Genomic DNA, 22,423 nt, shown 5'->3' on the forward strand with positions numbered 1-22,423 from the left:
GGCTAATTTTTTTTAAAACTGACGTCGTCTTCTTTTGACGAAATTTGATATTTAAGAAATATGTTATTAGATCTTAAATTTGAGTCACGATAAATAAGTATGTGTGAAACTCGTAGATCCAACAACATTTAACAATTGTTGCATGTCGAATGACAACAAATAATTATTTGTCTATAAACTTATTAAAATAAAACAACTTAGATGCAATTTGTCGCACTGACGTAATGAAATAAATGACCTAAAATTTAGGATGATAAACTGAATATAATCCTAATTTTTAATTTATTCGTCGGTTAATTACTTCAAAATGCTAAATAAATGAGATACATATAAGATAAATAAAATTCAAATTTCTCTCCTCTAATAAATTACTCCGTTGAACATTTGCTTTGTAATCAGAACCAAAAAGAAAAGAGAAAGCTGTCTTCTCAGTGATGGGATCTAAATTGATTCTTCACCCACTAATAAGATTTGTATATATATATATATATATATATATCATGAGTCTGACGACAGAAGCATAGTCTCCTCTTTATATTTCGGTCTGGTTAGTTTGGCCTTCATGTGATCTCACTCACACATCGCATTTGGACCCAATCAAATTCTCTCTTAGCTTTCTGTTCTTTTCGTTTCTTCTGTATATTACTAATCGAGCAATTGCCTTTTACCTCTGCATGCATCCCTCACTTTTGTGAAAAGCATACACTTTCCTCCTCCACTACTCCAAGTTCATAAGCTTTTCAGATAATGAGATTCCAATTCAGTTTTTTTAGGGCTACAATTGAAGAAGAATAAAGAAGATGCTTCATTTTGCAGTACTTGTATAGATTTCCTTTGATTTGGTCCTTTTCACCATTGGTGGTTTCTTCACCACATCATTCGTTTTTCTTAATATAAGGAGTTAGCAGCATAATATAGATCATAGATGCCAGCTTCACTAGTAGTGATCCCTTTTTTTTACATGAATTTTTGTTATGGCCAAAAGTTTTTCTTTTCTTTTTAAAGTCTCTTTTTTTTCTTTTTTAAACAAAGGGACAAAGCAATTTTAGATATTTAAAAGTTTGTTCAACTTCATACATCTCTTTAGTTCGGTTATTTGTTCATGTATGTCACAATTAAAAGTCCCTCTATTTGTATATTTATAAATTAATAATTTAAATACTATATACAAAATGAAAACTATGTACGTAGAGTCGATCAAAACCTATGTTCATAAAGTTTTGTAGAATTTGATTCTAAGCTACCTCCAATAATTTTCTTTATATCTTCAACTTCATATAATAGCGATCACTAATCCTAGTTTTTTCTTTCTTCTTCTTTGTTTCGTTAATTTTCTTTTGAGGACTTGCTCACTTATATCAGTCTAGTCACTTCTCAACCTAGTAACCTAGTAATTTTTTTTAGAAATAGTAACCTAGTATATAAGTTCATACCGTTTCTAATTATTCTAGCTCTACGTACAATAAGCCAATTAAAATGATTTTTTGTTTTCAAAGTGTTTTGAACCCGTGCATGAATCTTCAAGCTGAAGCTATAGTTGATACATGAATGGCTTCAGCTTTTCTGATTCCCTTTGTCCAACTCGTATCGCAGAAAGCATATATATGTAATTGACTGAGAATTACTAGAGTTGTGGGAACATTATCATGATAAACGCGGAACACCTTTTTATATATGAATTGCCAAGGACATCGAAAATTATATGCTTCGTACTCAAGTATATATATAGTACGTACTCTCGATCATTATCGATCTTATCCTATAATTTGATGGCTACGTGCGTTTTATTACACATGCTAAAATAGACTAACTTTTATTAATGCATGGATCAGTGGCTTATTACCACCATTGCATGTCGGGATTGTCGGCACAGCGGCACTAGCACGGCCTTTATTCTTGTGAATTATTAGTGAATAATATTACATGACGAAAAATTGAAATTCACTCAAACTCGACCAGTCGCCCATACCTGCGTTCTACAGTGAGTCTTAGATTAATTTACAAATAGACCAATATATACGTTTTCGGCTTAATTAATTAATTGTCTTACGTCATATTCATAAGAACATACGTACATATACGAAAACTAGAGATTTATCGATCCATAGTGCTTCTGGTCTGGACTTCTGGCTCGTGGATATATGCATGTCAATAGTCATCGATCTTACAGTAAGAATAATAACAATAATGAGTGGATTCAATCTTCTCACTACGTACAATTTGTGCTTGAGAACACAAATTGTGTTATATTGTGTGTGTGTGTGTGTGTGTGGGGGGGGGGGGGGGGGGGGGGGGGGTCATATAAATGGTGTGGATCGATCGGAAAGGCCAGTTTATATATGGCTTTTTTCTCAAGAATGATCTCGATTATTCATCTTTAATCAGATGATCGACCATATAAATGATACGTACATCGATCTATATAATCGTTACACTATAAGGATCATGTACGTACATCAAATCCTGATCAATGAGTGGCAGCTTCAGGGCACACTGAGATCATGTAGTATTATGCATATATGATCAGTAGATATTCGATCTACACGTACAGCATTCACCATCTTCACATAGTACAAGCACCGAGTGGAGTCTAGCTATCATAACAATGAACGTAACATGTAATAATGATCGATTTTTTTTCTTCCTGAAAGATTTTGATAGTGGAGGAAACTTAACGGTAATATATGCTCAGAAGTTACACTACGTGGAATATAGAGCTACAATTAAGGATCTCTTCAAATCATGGTGGAAATTCAAACAATATATACTTCTACGGCATCGATCATCACAGGCTTGCAACGTATAAGAAAGACAGAAATAATGGAAAGCTTAGAAATCTGTCCTAGTGTGATTCTTTTGTTGAGAATCTCCTAAACATATGGGGTCTTCAGGACGTTATATAACTCGCCATGTTTTCTTGATGCGGAGTGGAGTATGAAGGCTAATCCATTATACGTTATTCGGTTTTATTGCAAGCAACAGATTGGACATTGACATGTATAGGTGACAAAATTAGTGGCAGAGATGATATGATGATGATTATTCTAGTGGTCTCACAAAATTTAATACAGGTGACCAACCTCATTATCAGACACTAAACCTTAGCAGCTGCCTTAGCTTCGTCGGATGTGCGTGTGATATAGTTTCATCATTATTAACCTAAACAAGGTTATATCGAGGAAGTTTGTATAGAAGAGTATTGTTGAGAAAGATCGACGTCTAAATAAAAAACCTGTTTGAGAGAAAAGATCAACTAATCTCACCTAATGAAAATACACAGATCGAGCTCAGTGTCTCTTAAGCTACCGCCCTACAAAATTCCCAACAGAATTGGGGAACATATATCTCTTAATCTAAAGACGCATCGGACAAAAAAGATGCATCATATTAGTCCTCTAATCTAAGACCTCAAATTTAGCAAAATAAAAACAACCTAAGATTTCAATTGAAGCAGAAATACATGGTACAAAAATCTAGAGACCGCTCTACATAAGTCCATTGGGAATATGACGTCTCTCAATCTGAAGATGCAGAAGCCAATTCCTTCAGAAATGAGACCACTTCATCCGACGACTGAAGTAAATAACGAGCATTTGTCCGAGTCGTCCCAACTGAACAAGAGTAGTAGTTCTCCTTGAGATCAAGTACATTCGATTGAATCTTTTCTGGACATGGCCACCTTGCATTCCCAGAAATGTCAGTCGGGAGATCGGGCTCGAAAAAGGTGTACACATCTTCATCCTGAAGTGAAGACGAGTAACTTTATGAAATACAAGTGTTGATGGAAATTAGATGAACTACAGACACATGCTCATATCGTTTGTGAAATATCAAACGAAGCAAAAGAGAAAGAGCATGAGAGGATAGCATGCAAGAGAGTGTGTTACAAATCTTATAACTGATAGAGTGATAGTATAAAAAGGCATAGAAGGACAAATTTCAGTGGTTGAGAAGATCCTTAATTAACTACAGCAACTGAGATGATATATATGATTCCTAACATAAGAAACAAAAGCTTCGTATAAAACTAGATCGAGTAACTAGACTAATTTACCTTGCCAAGAAGGTGCCCAACGCAAAGTACATAATCAATGGGGGATGTCATGGATTTACTCTGAACAATCTCTCGCAATATACGGTCAATTGCTGCACCCTGAATTGATAAGGTAACTTGTTTAAAAACAAAGAAATTAAACAAGGAAAACGGTTGTATGAATATATATATATATATATATATATACAGTCCGTCTTTGCTACGGGCGTCCTCACGGTCCGCACCGTGCGGATTCGGCGACACTCTTCTTCTTTCGGCGCTGTAGCGCCAGCCTACGGCTGCCGGAATCTCGAAATTTCAAGTTTCTGAGCATTGTGCATATATTTCAAGATTTTGGACGCTCGGCACAGACAGGAGCGCGGAGCGCTAGGAGGAGGGGAGTGCAGCTGTATTGGTCGGCGCCGTTGTTGCGTGTGGCCGGTGGCCGGAATCCGCATGGTACGGACTGTCCGGATGTGTGCATCTAAGAATATATATATATATATATATATTATCAGAGTTTGGAACTATATAAAACAGAAATATGAATACTCACCTTTGTGACACCAACTGCTCGCACCTCTACAGAATGGCTACCTTGAATAACATCAACAGCTGCCTTAGAAATTGGACCAGTCCAGAGATGGTGCAACATATCTCTTGCTTGCAGTCTTCCAAACTTGGCATCTGCAGTTACAATATAGGCATAAGAACCAGAAATAGAGCAGACGAAAGTGCACCAGTTCCGAAAAGGTTGAAAGAAAGCTAACTGAAAACTGAAAAGAAAAGCTAGTAGTACCTGAATATTTGTAATTCCACACGATGGAAGTTTCACGAAGTTCAAAATGTGATCGGGGCGTCCTCTCTGTGAAAAACTCAAATACATCCTGAAATGTAGCATCAACAGTAAGTAAAGGGAATCAGGATATAATGAATATATAACAGAGGAATTAATATAGGTTTAATTCATTTATCACCTTCACACTTTTAAGCCATTCCATATTCAAGTGTTCAGGCATCATTGGCTTCCATTCTCCATTTGCAGGCCGTAAAAACATTCCATTTTCAGCTGCGAGCCACAGGTTAAGCTCCCCAAAGTTCTGTAGAAACCCTAGAATAAGTAGATGATAGAGTAAAGGTAGTCGATCAGGAATTTATGCAGAACTGGAAATCACTTACTTCACCTAAGGCAGCCCTGTCACTCCCACTGAGTACAACAATAGTTGTGTTAGGCTCATTGCAAAGCGCTGTCAAGGGCTCTTTCAAACCCGGATGTAGTTTAAGTTCCATTTCTTTGTTTTGATCACTTCGTCTCTCAGGTTCGTCCACTGGTTCAGTTAAAGTCGCATTGAATCCCTATGGAAAGATCAAAGCAAAAAGAATTATGTCCATCGATCAAATGTTGAAAATATTATACAAGTAGAATTCCCATTGAGACATTTCTAGTAGACGGAATTTCTGTGTGCTAACCATTCAGATACCTGATACCTATTCAAAAAATTGACAAACAAAGCCTTTTATTTAAATTGACAAGCTAAGCATATTTCCATTAACCTACCAATATGAGCAATCGATTATTTGCTTGCAAGTAACGTTGAACTGGTTCACGATTTGGAACTAGTGGTAGCACCTGTCTCGTTTTTAATTGCGCCTCGACAACAGTGTCGTTCAGCTCACTGGAAAACAATAACATGAACATGCAAGCAGTTATAAAGCATGCATGTATATAAGCAAAGGTTGTAGCACACAGTGATGTCAAGCATGTATACCTTACAAACGCATTGGCCCATTTCTGAGAAGTATGGGTTCTCACATATGCGAAGTTAAGCTTTTGTCGCTTCTCTCTTTCTTCCCAGGACATATTCAATGCCTGGAAAATTGAATTGGAAACTTCTGAACTGTTCCATGGGTTCACTAAAATTGCTCCGGCGCCTATAGACTGTGCGGCACCAGCAAACTGACGAAATGCATTCAAAGTTCTAGTTCAAAAGCTGGACGAAAAGATGAGGCCAGGACTTCTTAAATTGACATTACACAATCGAATATTTTTTGCTGTATGAAAATAAAGCGCCCAAGTGCCGTGTGCTTTGTGAGTGGACACCTCAATTAATTCTCACTTCAGGCTTCTAATGACTTCCATCTTTATATTAAAAGGAAGTAACTTATGGCCTTCTAAAGGCCCACCCCGGTGTACACATCAGAGACAGAAAAATATGTTTCTTGCAAGAACAAGTGGTCATAGAACAACTAGTAACCGACTTAAATGTAAATTATGAGAAGAGAAAGGAGGAAATATGCAAACTTCAAGTTATTACCTCACTAAGGATGAGGACCCCTTTCTTTGCATTTTGGCATGCCACAAATTCATAACATACGAGATTCATACCGTCCCTCAGGGATGTGATAAGTGCTACGTCTGAACTGTAATAACCCCAATTTTACGAACAATATTAGTTTGATTCGAACTCTATAAAATTTCGAATTTTAATTAGAATGAATGTGTTTGGTTGCGATGTTATTAAACGAGAAACGGAAACGTTCTCGGAACGTTTAAATTCTAAAAACGTTACATTTCCGTAACGTTTATATCGACGTTTATTCCGTCGATCGGTTGCGAAAACTTCATTCACGAAAGTTGTAGAGCGCGTCGATACGAGTTCGTGGATATGTGACGCGTTCTAATCGGACGACGTACGTAAAAGTTATTAACGATCGAAGTTGTTTCCGATTTTGGAAACAAGTATATAAGGACATTTTGGAGATTAGGGTTTCCATAATTAGAAAACCCTATCTCTCTTCACTTCCGCCTCCCTCCTTCCTTTCCCTCTCTCTCTCTCTCGGATCTCTCTCTTCTCTTTCTCCTTCTTCTTCCTTCCCGAGTTTCCTTCCTCTCATCTCTCTCTCTCGGTTCCTTCTCCTCCCTCTCCCTCTCGACCCCGAGCTCCTCCCTCACCCTCTAGACTCGCAACCCTCTCTTCTTCTCTCTCTCCCGACTCTCCCTACCCTTTGAAACTCTCACCGATCCGCCGCCTTCCGAGCAACGTGGCCCTCACCGCCGGCCTAGGAGGCACCGCGCCTACCCCTGCAAGCAACCCCAAGGAGGACGCACCCACTCGAGTCGTGCCGGAGCTCCACGGATCGCTCCAAGTTTCTGCGTTCTCCACCACCGTGTCAAGCCGAACTCCGGTGGTTTTCGAGCTCCGATCGAGGTGAGGATAGCCTAGGTTTGTTGATGAGATGTTGTTGTTGAATTTTGGTGTGTTGTTGTGATGTTTTGGTGGAGATCGGAGGTCGGAGAGGATGGAGGGGTACCGCCGCCTTAGGCGGCGCGTGTGAGGAAGTGGGAGGGTCTAGGGGCGGCGTGAGGCCGTGGCGGAGAAGAGGGGAGAAAAAGGGAGAGAAATGGGGCGGCGGTGGCGTGTTACGCGCCGTCCCTGGGCTCGGCGCGTGTGCCCCACGCGCGGCCTGCCGGCGGGTGGCGCGTGTACCCCACGCGCCGCCACGTGCGGTGGTGCGACAGTGTTTTCCGATAGGGGTATTTTGGTAATTTACTGAAATGTAAATGTAAATTTTATTTACTACGGTAAATGTAATTAATTTTTACCTTCGGTAAATGTAATTATAAATTACTTTCAGTAAATGTAAAAAGTAATTTGTAAAAGGGTAATTTCGTAAATTTTATTTACTGAGATTGTATTTACATTTAAATCGTACGTATACGTACAGAAATACGTATTAATATTTATACGTACAGAAATACGTATTAATATTTATACGTACAGAAATACGTATTAATATTTATACGTACAGAATTACGTATTATTATTTATACGTACAGAAATACGTATTTAATATTTATACGTACAGAAATACGTATTTAATATTTATACGTACAGAAATACGTACATAATAATTATACGTACAGAAATACGTATATATTATTTATACGTACAGAAATACGTATATAGTATTTATACGTACAGAAATACGTATAAATCGTATATTTGTACAGTAACCGTGAATAGTGAACAGTAATTTCGTATAAACCAAAATTGCTGAACAGTAACAGTATATTACTGTTTTGGCATTTAAAGGTTTACGAAGCGATTCTAAATGCTTGTTTTATCTTTTTAAGGTGATCGCTAAATCGAGGAAAGGGATTATTATCGGAAATTGAGGAATTACGCTCAAGTCAATAAGGTGAGTAAAATCTCACTGAATTACGAATCTACCCTCGCGGTGATTCAACATTTTTGCAAGTGTGTTTATTTAATGAATTACAACATGTATATAACTTAGTGGACTACGTATATATATAGTATAATGGTAATAAATACATATATATATATATATAGTTCATTAAATTACATACTGTTATTAATTCATTAAAAATAGTCATTTCAGTGACAGAAAAATTGTGCATGTGTGATTTTAATGGTACGATATGATGTGAGATTATCGTACGTAATTTTTCAGGTGATTATGAAATATGACATGTATATGATATAGTGGACTATGTATATATTGTATAAATGGTAAATAAATACAAATATATATAGTTTGCTATATAATATACTGTTATGATTTTTATTATGATATATTGTGAAAGTTTTAGAACGTACAATATGATGAGTGATTATTGTACATGAATTTATCTCGGAAAATGTGAAATATTGTGATTTGTCTTCGGACGTGATGTGTGGTACAATATGATGTGAGATTATTGTACATGTGAGGCAAGTCGGAACCTAGCCTTTGGCCGGGCGAAAGTTACGATACAGTTAGAGCTCTAGTCTGTCTGCCATAGTACTGCATGAGGTAACGGGTGGTTATCTGATCATGGGTACTCAGCTTGTTTTGGATGTTGGGTGGCGGGTGGTTACCCAACATCAGCGGTATACTAAGTGAGGGGTAACGGACGTGTACCAGCGCTCATTAGTTACCATTTTGTGAAAGTTTTAGAGTAACCAGATGGGTTGCTCGTTTTCTCATGATTTTCATTTACTGTGTTGTTGGAGTTGTGTCTTTTATGAGACGAGAGTTATTTTAATATTTTACTCATACGAGCTGTAAAGCTTACCGGGTTTGTGTTGCAATCCCGGTGCACCAATTTCAATGGTGTAGGGGATACTTCCGCAGGTGCTGAGTAGTGGTGATTGAGTGACGACCCGAGGACTCGAAGTCGATCGCATCCCGTCGTGGTGAGGTTCCAGCGTGGATTGTGTGTGTGATTTGGTGTGATTTTATTTGTGAGGTTGTTGTGAGGATTATACAATCCCATTTGTTATATGTTGAATTATCATTTGGGTTTGTAATAATCGGCTTAACTGAGTTATATTTTAAACTCAGATGTGATCCGCTGTTACGCTTTAATGATTTCGATTTATTTGAGATTATTTGGTGTTTAATGACTTTAGAATTTTGAGTTTTTAAGCTCGAAATTTTGGGGTCGTTACAATTGGTATCAGAGCCTAAGTGCGTATTTGGCGATTATCAATACCATCCAGGAGCGATGATCCGACTGCAGGCGGGCTCCCATCACATGCTCCTCGGTATTGATATGTCGTCGGGTACGCGAGAGTGTTAGGAGCCATACCTTATGGTTTGGTCCTGTAGAGAGTATCGTGACGATACTCCGATGATTCACCTTCTTCTGAAATTTCATGATTGATATTGGTTGGATCTATTTTGTCGAATTCGAGACTTCACATGTATGACTGAGTGTTAATTGTTGAATGGTGATGAATTTGGAAAATGGTCGTGGACAGGGTCGAGGACGGACGAGAGGTCGAGGCCGAGTTAGGGCTACAGGCCGAGTCCGCAATGTGTAGAACCTTTATGAGGAGGCTGCTCCACTGGATAGACAAGTTGATCTTGTTGCTATCGTTAGAGACGATAGTCGTGTGTTGAGGTTGATCAAGGACATGAGTGAGCTGCTAGTGCTGTCATTTCATGACGCTTGGATCATATTGTAGCGGACCATTGGATCTAGAGTAATGGGACTTACTTGGTAATGATTAAGTACTCTGAGTTAGAGAAGACGATGATGGCCACATTCATTTATTGATAGTTGGCAGTGGAGGGGTTAGGATTGATTTCTACGCCTATGGGAAACTGTTTATGTGTCACTTCGCTTTTGGAGTGTTCCTCGAAATTGGAGACAATGAAAGGCTTACCCTATTGTGATTGGAAGTAGAGAGTTCTCTGCTTATTTGATAGTGATTCCAGACCATACTATGATGTGATCTGAGGAATCGATTGGGTGAGGCCGCAGTATGCGGTGATTGATTGTTTGGACATGGTGGGTTCTTTCGTAGACCCAGGAAACCAGAGTTTTGTATCACAGACTCGAGTCGGATAATGCCATGAGAGCTTGAGTCATAGCATATGTTGAGTATGTGGATCTGAAGTAGCTATCACAGACATCGTTGTGATGTCTGAGTAAAGTGAGACGTTCCCGGGGATACTGTGTTACAGCACCTATAACGAAGACGCCGTATGGATGGGACAAATGAATTCAAAGACTTAATTACTGGTGTGATCAGTTTAGAGAGGCTACAATACACCCTGAGTTTGACATGCGATCCAGATACTGGAATGCTAACAGGTTTGAGTATATAGTTTCCTATCAGGGCAGAGAACTGTCAAGGAGACTTAATGGAGAGCATTGATCCTATGTTGAGGGATGTTCAGTGTTTAAATGTTGAGGACTAGATTTTAGTTATGCAACTAATCTAGAGATGAGTAGACCATAGGTTGGAGGTGGTTAACGAAAATTTTCGTGACTAGCATCTCTAACGCTATTGGTAACAGAGTGGTAGGGCGTATGATACGTCCATAAAGTGGTAATACAATTATTGAATGGAGATCCACTTTTTGTCGACGTGACATTCCAAACTGGTTTTGGTTCGACTATAGACAATTGATGTTACGCATTGTTCTTGGCTGAGCGAGAAATATAAGGTGATGGAGAAGTCTCAATGTGGCGATATGAATTAATTATTTGCTAGATGAGCATTTAAATGAGAACGCTGGTCTTTCAGGATTTAATGATCTTGGTGTTGGGGATTGGAACTTCACAATGCCACAGGTCCAAATGAGACGCAATGGCGGTGAAGTAACTCTGTTGAAGGTAAGGTATGAGATGACCTTAGCTTAAAGGTGTTTTGACGAATTTTTTTCGTGACAAGCACATTCCAACCGGTAAAGAAATGGTTGAGAATCAAATTTTCTTTTCAAGTGCAAGTGGTGTTAGTATGGGGGGACTTAGATGCTCTTCTTCCCTCTGTGCATCAGATTATTATTGTTGGATAAGGCGAAGTTGACTGAAGTGTTCAACAAGGGATAATTCTACGATAAAGAGTAATCAATTATATTGATGTTTGCAGAGAAGTTATGTTGGCCGAATGTGTCGGCCATGAGAGTTCTTAATGAAAGTAAAGAAACAACTGTTTAGAGTGGTGGTGTAGCAACCATTTTTGGGTTGATTTTGAGGAGACAATAGACCCAATAACCAACTTCTGTTGTTGAATTAATTGCAGAACTTATTAGTACTACGACGGTGGGGGAAATAAATATGTTAGATGATGCCACTGGTGCGTTTGTGTGGGACCGTATGTCATGAATTTGAGGCATGTATGAACCAGGGGTAAAGTATATCGCGGTCGCGGTCTTGTAGGATTTTGCGTTGTAAATTAGCTTAATTTTCATGTTCCACCGTTGTGGGATAAATGCCACCTTGGTCTGACTTGTAAATTGTGGCGCACCACTCAGGGAAGCAAGAAGATGAAATTAATTTTCGACGGTAAGTTTTGATGAGAGGGGTAGGATGCGTGATGCATCTCTCTTGTGGTGGTGGTAGAATTTTCTACAACCTTTTGCGTATATTAGTCGATTCTCTGGTGAACTGTTTGAGAGTAATTCTTAGTCCAAGGTGGTGTTCTGTGGTGGTTGTGAACTCGATGAGTTAAGATTTCCTTATCGTGTTACCGATACAAATAGGGTACTTGGGTGGGTATCATGCACGACAACTTTTTATGGTTATAATAAGATAATCTTGAAATGAGGTTATTTTGTTGATTGGAAGGAATGGTAGGTTTGTATTCTAGCGATGCATTGTGGTGAAGTCATGAAGGTATTGTCGTGATAAAGCACGTTTATTGGAAAACCACTATGTGTGATGAAAGTAGTAGGCATGTGTTAATCATTGATTTGACTCGTGTTAGATGTTGAGAGTTTTGACCATGCTTAGTGGTAGGAGCTAACTCATGACGTGAGGATAGTCTGTCAAATCGCAAGAGAGTGGTGAACTAGACAAAAGAGGGCGTAGACGCCTCCATGCTGAAAACATCATTATGTTTCAGGAGGATGATTATAATTTGAGTAGCTCACATGCGACTATTATTGTTAGGACATGTGACAAATGGTCTGATGGAGGAAGTTTGAGGTAACTGAAGATAGGTTGAGAGCTTGTATGCTGGATTTTAAAGTAGCTGTGAAATCATTTGACATTGATTGAGTTCGCCTACAACGACAGTTACCATTCCAGCATCGGCATGGTACCCTGTGAGGCACTTAAGGTAGACCATGTCGAACACCTATCTGTTGGGTCAAGTTGGATGTAGTGAGATTTGACAAGAAAGAAAGTTGGCGGAGGTATGTTGGGCCTTTGAGATTCTCGAGAAGGTGGGAAAACTAGCCTTGCCTACTAGCATGTCGGACTTTCACAATGCCTTCTACATTTCCATGCTGAGGAAGTATGATCCTGATGTGGCATATGTGATCGATCATAACACCATTGAAGTGAAGGAAAATGCTACATTTGTTGTCGAACCGGTTCGTATTTTGGATAGGTCTACAAAGGAGCTTCGGAGGAAAGACGTGGAGCTAGTCAAGGTATTGTGGAGTCACCATGATGAGAGTGATGCATCTTGGGAGCTAGAGTCAGACATGATGACCAGATATCCACAGTTGATTGTTGAGTGAGCTTGAATTTCGGGACGAAATTCCTTTAAGGGGGGTAGATTGTAATAACCCCAATTTTACGAACAATATTAGTTTGATTCGAACTCTATAAAATTTCGAATTTTAATTAGAATGAATGTGTTTGGTTGCGATGTTATTAAACGAGAAACGGAAACGTTCTCGGAACGTTTAAATTCTAAAAACGTTACATTTCCGTAACGTTTATATCGACGTTTATTCCGTCGATCGGTTGCGAAAACTTCATTCACGAAAGTTGTAGAGCGCGTCGATACGAGTTCGTGGATATGTGACGCGTTCTAATCGGACGACGTACGTAAAAGTTATTAACGATCGAAGTTGTTTCCGATTTTGGAAACAAGTATATAAGGACATTTTGGAGATTAGGGTTTCCATAATTAGAAAACCCTATCTCTCTTCACTTCCGCCTCCCTCCTTCCTTTCCCTCTCTCTCTCTCTCGGATCTCTCTCTTCTCTTTCTCCTTCTTCTTCCTTCCCGAGTTTCCTTCCTCTCATCTCTCTCTCTCGGTTCCTTCTCCTCCCTCTCCCTCTCGACCCCGAGCTCCTCCCTCACCCTCTAGACTCGCAACCCTCTCTTCTTCTCTCTCTCCCGACTCTCCCTACCCTTTGAAACTCTCACCGATCCGCCGCCTTCCGAGCAACGTGGCCCTCACCGCCGGCCTAGGAGGCACCGCGCCTACCCCTGCAAGCAACCCCAAGGAGGACGCACCCACTCGAGTCGTGCCGGAGCTCCACGGATCGCTCCAAGTTTCTGCGTTCTCCACCACCGTGTCAAGCCGAACTCCGGTGGTTTTCGAGCTCCGATCGAGGTGAGGATAGCCTAGGTTTGTTGATGAGATGTTGTTGTTGAATTTTGGTGTGTTGTTGTGATGTTTTGGTGGAGATCGGAGGTCGGAGAGGATGGAGGGGTACCGCCGCCTTAGGCGGCGCGTGTGAGGAAGTGGGAGGGTCTAGGGGCGGCGTGAGGCCGTGGCGGAGAAGAGGGGAGAAAAAGGGAGAGAAATGGGGCGGCGGTGGCGTGTTACGCGCCGTCCCTGGGCTCGGCGCGTGTGCCCCACGCGCGGCCTGCCGGCGGGTGGCGCGTGTACCCCACGCGCCGCCACGTGCGGTGGTGCGACAGTGTTTTCCGATAGGGGTATTTTGGTAATTTACTGAAATGTAAATGTAAATTTTATTTACTACGGTAAATGTAATTAATTTTTACCTTCGGTAAATGTAATTATAAATTACTTTCAGTAAATGTAAAAAGTAATTTGTAAAAGGGTAATTTCGTAAATTTTATTTACTGAGATTGTATTTACATTTAAATCGTACGTATACGTACAGAAATACGTATTAATATTTATACGTACAGAAATACGTATTAATATTTATACGTACAGAAATACGTATTAATATTTATACGTACAGAATTACGTATTATTATTTATACGTACAGAAATACGTATTTAATATTTATACGTACAGAAATACGTATTTAATATTTATACGTACAGAAATACGTACATAATAATTATACGTACAGAAATACGTATATATTATTTATACGTACAGAAATACGTATATAGTATTTATACGTACAGAAATACGTATAAATCGTATATTTGTACAGTAACCGTGAATAGTGAACAGTAATTTCGTATAAACCAAAATTGCTGAACAGTAACAGTATATTACTGTTTTGGCATTTAAAGGTTTACGAAGCGATTCTAAATGCTTGTTTTATCTTTTTAAGGTGATCGCTAAATCGAGGAAAGGGATTATTATCGGAAATTGAGGAATTACGCTCAAGTCAATAAGGTGAGTAAAATCTCACTGAATTACGAATCTACCCTCGCGGTGATTCAACATTTTTGCAAGTGTGTTTATTTAATGAATTACAACATGTATATAACTTAGTGGACTACGTATATATATAGTATAATGGTAATAAATACATATATATATATATATAGTTCATTAAATTACATACTGTTATTAATTCATTAAAAATAGTCATTTCAGTGACAGAAAAATTGTGCATGTGTGATTTTAATGGTACGATATGATGTGAGATTATCGTACGTAATTTTTCAGGTGATTATGAAATATGACATGTATATGATATAGTGGACTATGTATATATTGTATAAATGGTAAATAAATACAAATATATATAGTTTGCTATATAATATACTGTTATGATTTTTATTATGATATATTGTGAAAGTTTTAGAACGTACAATATGATGAGTGATTATTGTACATGAATTTATCTCGGAAAATGTGAAATATTGTGATTTGTCTTCGGACGTGATGTGTGGTACAATATGATGTGAGATTATTGTACATGTGAGGCAAGTCGGAACCTAGCCTTTGGCCGGGCGAAAGTTACGATACAGTTAGAGCTCTAGTCTGTCTGCCATAGTACTGCATGAGGTAACGGGTGGTTATCTGATCATGGGTACTCAGCTTGTTTTGGATGTTGGGTGGCGGGTGGTTACCCAACATCAGCGGTATACTAAGTGAGGGGTAACGGACGTGTACCAGCGCTCATTAGTTACCATTTTGTGAAAGTTTTAGAGTAACCAGATGGGTTGCTCGTTTTCTCATGATTTTCATTTACTGTGTTGTTGGAGTTGTGTCTTTTATGAGACGAGAGTTATTTTAATATTTTACTCATACGAGCTGTAAAGCTTACCGGGTTTGTGTTGCAATCCCGGTGCACCAATTTCAATGGTGTAGGGGATACTTCCGCAGGTGCTGAGTAGTGGTGATTGAGTGACGACCCGAGGACTCGAAGTCGATCGCATCCCGTCGTGGTGAGGTTCCAGCGTGGATTGTGTGTGTGATTTGGTGTGATTTTATTTGTGAGGTTGTTGTGAGGATTATACAATCTCATTTGTTATATGTTGAATTATCATTTGGGTTTGTAATAATCGGCTTAACTGAGTTATATTTTAAACTCAGATGTGATCCGCTGTTACGCTTTAATGATTTCGATTTATTTGAGATTATTTGGTGTTTAATGACTTTAGAATTTTGAGTTTTTAAGCTCGAAATTTTGGGGTCGTTACATGAACAAAGTGAAAGCAAGTAATTAATTAACCTCTTAGGCTAGTAAATTCTGGCTACAAAGAAAACAGGGCATCAAAGTATGTAGAATAGTACCAGAAACAGCATATAGTGCACATAATGCTTGGAAGCCGACAGAACGATCCTGTACGAAGAGTGAAAAAAATATGAAACTGTAAGTACGTAGAACTATATGAAATAGGCGTTATAAATTAGTTTAATTAGTTATGTAAGCTTCTGGTTCTATAATAGAAGAGCGTACCAGGTGATGTATCGGGACAGAGGTCAAACTTCCAAATCTGCCATTGATTCGTCCAACAATCTCATGAACCTGACTTGTAAGCTTTTGATCTGTGTTGATGCACAAATCAGCAAGTTTTAACTCCATATTCATCTAATTATATATGCCATACGTACTAGAAAAATTAAACCAGCTACATCATGTAACTTATAGAGGAATCACTCAGCACGAGGAGGATGGAAGGTGGAATGCAAATACTCTTCTACATGCAGAGAAAAAAGATGGAAAAAAAAAAAAGAAGCACTAGACAAGATATGTTAAGGAAGGGCCATACATTCGGGAACGTCTGTTCTTGATGGCACAGCAATTTGCAGCAAAATCACTTTGTCTCGCCAATTTGGGTTTTCCTCAAGAAACTTTTCAAACGCCAGTATCTTTTGAGGGATTCCTTTGATCATATCAAGTCGATCAACACCCAATATCACCTATCATGTCAAACAGTCATAATTTAATAGAAAGACACAAATTCATTCAACTTAAGCAAGAAAGATACAAATTCATACATTTTGCCTTGTTACATTCATGCTCAAGACTATTACAGATTAGTGTTTGAAACATGCTCGATCTCTAAAATAGTTGATAAATTAAAAACAGTGTTCATGGAGAATAGATGAAACATGCAACTCATCCTATATTCAATAAAGACAAGCATTATCCAACAATGTTTTAGGAAAACTGAAGACCCAAGTTTTTTCTCTCCATACACTCCACAATTATCTTGTATTATCCTACAGTCTACCTGAAGTCCTAAATTCTTAGTAATCGTTAAAAATATCATTCATAAATAACATTCAACATATAAAAAAATGTATTTGAGTGCCTGCAACATCAACACTTGCCTTTCGACCCGCAAATTTTTCTCTCAGCTCCGTAATATGTTCTTGGACTTTGGGATCTTCAAGCGTTCGTGTGAAGCGATCCGGGTCTATTCCAATAGGAAACTGAAATATCAAACACCGAAAGCTAAGCAAGATTTGATATACAGTGTGTATACAGCATACTTCAATGAATAGAGTACATTTTGTTGGGCATAAAAAAAAAATCTGAAACAAAAGGGTTTAGAAAAATGTTGGTACCACAGCCACTCGAGTAATCCTCCCTTCATCCCGAAGTCCTTCAGTAGTCGCCTTGAGCCCAAGAATGTGAGTGCAAGAATCGACAAAATTTCTTGCAAATTCGTATGTATGAAAACTGAAAAGCATATAAATATAATCAATATGCATATTTAGGGATATGCCGGTTGTCTATGTTAAAATTCAATTATCAATGAATTGAAAATGCAGATACTGAAAGGAAAACAAATGAAGAAAACGGAGAAGCTAGGGTTTGGAGACTATATTGCGACTATCCTAATTGATAGAAATTGATCCAAGATTACTGACTAATTTTTTATGATAGCTAGCATCTTGAATTGGGGTATAGCTAGTCTAGTCGCTCTAGCGAAACTCGATCGGTAGCAACTATCTTAAGCAAAGTAACATATACTTACCCGACTAAATCAGCTGCAAGAACTGAGCGCAGGAGCTCTGATCTTGATGGCAGTGTCCTATGAATTTCAGAGGAAGGAAAGGAAGTGTGGAGAAACCAACCGACTTTCATCTTACTGTTAAAGTCCTTCAAGTACTTCGGAAGAAACATAAGATGGTAGTCATGGCACCAAACAACATCACCCTCTTCATAGTGCGCCTTTACTACATCTGCAAACATTTGATTCGCCTTCCTATATGCCGAAAACTGCGACTGGAAACTCCGAGTGGAGGTCCGATCTTCTTGTGGAAACCCAAGGTAATGGAATAGAGGCCATAAAATATTGTTGCAAAAGCCATTGTAATATTGATGAACAAGCTCCTCATCAAGGAAGACGGGAATACATTTCTGCAGGGAACATATAGTGAGATAGTGAATTTAAAGTGTTTAAACAGTCACAACTCAAAACGCAATTAGTAAGAAAGAGCTGGATCTATCTCTATGAATGATAGATTATCAAACATCCATTCATCATGCATGTAAAGAAATTTGAACCTTTTCAGCTAGAGCTTTAGTAAGTGACTTCTGTCCAATATCATCTGGCACATTTACCCCAGCCCATCCAATCCACCTTGCCTCAATATCATTTACACCTTTAAATAACCACAAACATCACGTAATATTAGCTTCATCTTTTGAGGTGGAAAATTAAATCGTAATTTGAAAGAACGTACATGCATGACAAGCCAGGATACAGATCGAGTAGCTGAGTAGGCGAAATTTTCAATAGGAACTAAGACATCACGTACCTGAAAGGGCACTGACCAGACCGCCAGGACTTATCTCCAAAGACCATGAATCTTCACCTTCCCTAACAGCAGAGACGGGTAACCTGTTAGCCACAACCATCAGCCGTTGTCTGTGAAGCCTCCCCCCTTCTTGCTTCTCATGATTAGCATTCAGAGCCGTCGCGGCTGGAGCCCCGTTCAAGTATTTTTCGACCAAAGAATTTTCAGAGATCACCTCTTCTCTTTCATGCTCAGATGGTAGAATTACTCTACCACTAGTTTTCAGAAGTTCTCCCAATCCGGGAATGTTGGATGAATTACTGTTGTACATGGTCCCTGCCATACCTTCACTCTAGTGGTCGATGCACCTTCGATTCTATTAGCAAAACGTCCCTGGGAGGCTGGAAGAATCGTGACATACATTTTAAGCATAACTTACAGCCAAACATAAGCTTTGAATTTTCGACATTTTGGTCTATAGGTACTCATTTATAAAATCATGACAACCGGGCCAAACAAAAAAGATCATGCAAAAAATAACTATGGTCAATATCATTCTTCAGAAAGAAATATCGATCCAAGTAAGTGTAAGACAGTTCAGAACCAGTAAGCAAGCTAGGGAAACTATAATCAAAGCTCACGTCATAATATTATGTAATCTAAATTAAGACAAGAACAACCCCGGAAACCGACCTGTTATAGAGAGGTGTGTCAACTAAAACAGAGACACTGGGATAGAGCGGAGAGAGATCGATGGCAAAGAAGTGAGAAGTCACTTAACGAAGTCTACCCTATATATAAGTGTGACACGATCCTTTCCTAAATTACTGGAGGCAGAACTGACACAAAATCGTCTCCCAATGTCAGACAAATCTTAGTATCTTCCAGTAATGAAAGAACAAGAATATTATAACTTAAAATTTCCTGTTTCATAACAGAATAGAACGAAATAGAGTAAGAAAAAAGAGAGCAATGATGCTCTCTGGTTAATTTATTTGTTTTGCATTATAGGACAGAAAAAGGCCGCATGAAAAGGAAATCAAATATTAAGATGAGTTCATCGTTGCTATTGGAGAAAACCTAATCTATGTGCGTTTTCTGGTCAATTTGAGTAATCATAACAAGAATAATGAAAGAAAATCATTCCTGATTCAGTAAACTTAAATTGAGTCGTTCTCCTGCTCATCAATGAAATACATCTAACAAGGAAGAAAAGTAATATCTTGCTTAAGATTTTACTCTGACAGTCGATGAAGTAAAAGAGGAAAAAGATACACTAGAAGAGTAGAAGTGTGAATAAAAGGGAAAGTGCAATTGGTTCTTAATACAAACCGTTAGCTTAACAATCCCTTCTCCTCACCCCTAGCTAATCTAAAACTTGATTTTTTCATGACCTAATAGATTAATTCATAAGCATGTGCTAGAGGGAACTATGAACAAGCTTCCTTAGGAGTTGGACACTTCCGTAACAAAAATATGTTCGAAAACTTTATAGCCATGCAGTAATTTCTAATTATAATTTCCCAGAATTAATATCGACTCTTTATCCTATATTGTTTTCGTTTCAAATTTCTTCCTTGTTCTTTTTCCAATCAAATATAATTTTCTTATGAAAATCTTTTCTTGGATTTAAGTAAGCATCATTATCACATGCTTCCTCGTATTCGCTCTACATATCCTCTAATTAACTGATAACTATCTTCATAACTGGCTAACTCCATCAAAGATGCCACAGTTAAAAGAGGCACAACTCATCACTTGGATTGGAATCATTGGATCATATGATTGATAGGAATAGTATTCAACTCGTTGCACCTCGCTCCATAGTCGGCTACGTAGTACGTTGGTTAACCCCAGATTTGATAATTTTTTTATTCCTGAGTTCCAACTTAATTAATTAATATGATGACAATTTTGAACTCCTTGGAGTAAATTAAGCTCGTGTTTTAGAAATTCGTATTAAGATTGAAAATCGACTTCGACCTTATGATCTAGTACGTAACTCCAATACATTGATCTAGTCCAATATAAAGCTGAAGAATTTTCTGATTAGAACTTATGCATGGATTTTGATTTTTCAATATTTACAATGTTGCCTAGCTAGATCAACATGAGCCTCTTCTTTGACAATGTCCATAAATTCCTCTTTCGATCCCTTTTTACTTGGACAGATTGATCAACTCATTGTTGCACAAAAACACACTGTAACACTCATGTATACACAAGCCCATACAGGCAACATGGGCAAACAAAACACGACGATAGAATTGTGTACGTACAACTCCCACAGCCCCAGGACCAAAACAACAAAACTTGGTCTGCCGTTTTATTCAATCACCCATGTCGTAAATACGTCTCTCATTATTGGGTACGAAACACTGAACCAGTGTCCTCTCAGGAGAGATAGCTTGTTCAATTCACTCACACACGCACCACCAGCTAGCCAGCACCCACCACGCACTCCCCACTCTCTCATCTTCCGTAAATCCCCGCGCGTGTTCCTCACCTCCAGCTAACTCCCAGCTCAGCTCCCCCTCCCTCTCACAGTCTCACGCATAAAACACAGCCTTCCCTCTCCTCCCCGGTTTCTGCTCCATACCCTAAACCAAATGGACCTCTCAGGCCCAAAACAGAAGCTCCTTGTCGTCATGAGCGCCACCGGCGCCGGCAAATGGCGGCTCTCGCTCGATCTCGCCGCGAGGTTCCCTCCGGCCACGTTCGAGGTCATCAACGCCCACAAAATGCAGGTCTACAGAGGCCTCGACGTCACCACCAACAAGCTCTCTGCCTCCGAACGACGCGTCCTCGGCGAGTTCGACTCCCGCGACGGCGACCTCACCGCCGCGGAGTTCCGCCGGCTCGCGGCGCAGGCAGTGGATGGTATTCTCTCCCGGAGGAAGGTCCCGGTGCTCGTCGGCGGGTCCAACTCGTTCATCCACGCGCTGCTCGTCGAGAGGTCCGACCCGGACGTCGTCGACGCGTTCGACGGCGAGGTGGCGGCGTCGTCGGAGCCCCGGTACGACTGCTGCTTTCTCTGGGTGGACGTGTCGCTGCCGGTTCTGACGGCGTACTTGTCGCAGCGAGTGGAAGAGATGGTCGACTCGGGGATGTTTCTGGAGCTGGCCGAGTTTCACGGGCAGAACCTGGCGGTCCGGAGCGGTAAAAGGAAGGCGATCGGGTGGCGGAGTTCAGCCGTTGAGAAGGGGAGTGTATGAGGAGGCGGTGAGGAGATTTAAGAGTGTACCTTACACCGTATTGCCTCAAAGGACCCATACATCACACCTGGATACAAAAACATAGTCAGATAAAACATCATTCTGGTTCGAGGTTCACATTCATAACTGCTTTTGGAACTAGTTGGTTCATTTACAACAAACAATATCCATCCCAGTTTTCATGTGTGAACAAAAATTCAATCCAAGAAATCCGGTCATGAAGAGAAACTTTTGACAGAAGTGGTGCGCTACGATCACCAACCCATTCTACTAATAACGGGCAATAACCAGTTATGAACCCAACTTGTTCTAGCTAACTTGACTCAAATGTTAAAGAGTGTTACATTGTAATAGGAAATCACAACAACTCAGAGATTATGCTGAATCGAAAGTTTGACGATCTCCACTTAGAAAGGAATACTTCTGCGTATAGAAAACAATAAGGAAGACATCTTGTCATCCTTAATGTTGACCCCTCTTCGTTGCTCCCTCACCAATTGAGGGTATGATGTGCCTCATTCAACCAAATTACTCAAAACCAGAAACACAAAAATAACTCCAG

General features: G+C 39.4%; 2 protein-coding genes across 2 annotated transcripts; one reads left to right on the forward strand and one right to left on the reverse strand.

Annotated features, from left to right (window-relative positions):
- Positions 1 to 3,516: 3,516 nt before the first annotated feature.
- LOC126787027 (alpha,alpha-trehalose-phosphate synthase [UDP-forming] 1-like) lies at positions 3,517 to 18,977 on the reverse strand. The gene is made up of 17 exons (XM_050512964.1): positions 18,668 to 18,977; positions 18,414 to 18,511; positions 17,881 to 18,266; positions 17,468 to 17,582; positions 17,231 to 17,332; positions 16,666 to 16,816; positions 16,353 to 16,441; positions 16,187 to 16,235; positions 6,349 to 6,449; positions 5,803 to 5,990; positions 5,592 to 5,709; positions 5,213 to 5,389; positions 5,011 to 5,133; positions 4,833 to 4,920; positions 4,590 to 4,720; positions 4,055 to 4,153; positions 3,517 to 3,741 (listed from the first exon to the last, which is right to left on the reverse strand). Exons 1-17 carry the CDS (start codon positions 18,975 to 18,977, stop codon positions 3,517 to 3,519), a joined length of 2,550 nt encoding a protein of 849 aa, XP_050368921.1.
- Positions 18,978 to 21,243: 2,266 nt separating this feature from the next.
- Positions 21,244 to 21,920, forward strand: LOC126788797 (adenylate isopentenyltransferase-like). Its single transcript, XM_050514809.1, has one exon. It carries the CDS (start codon positions 21,256 to 21,258, stop codon positions 21,859 to 21,861), a length of 606 nt encoding a protein of 201 aa, XP_050370766.1. The 5' UTR covers positions 21,244 to 21,255; the 3' UTR covers positions 21,862 to 21,920.
- Positions 21,921 to 22,423: the final 503 nt, after the last annotated feature.

This window comes from Argentina anserina, chromosome 3 (assembly GCF_933775445.1).
Source record: "Argentina anserina chromosome 3, drPotAnse1.1, whole genome shotgun sequence".
Lineage (NCBI taxonomy): Eukaryota > Viridiplantae > Streptophyta > Magnoliopsida > Rosales > Rosaceae > Argentina > Argentina anserina.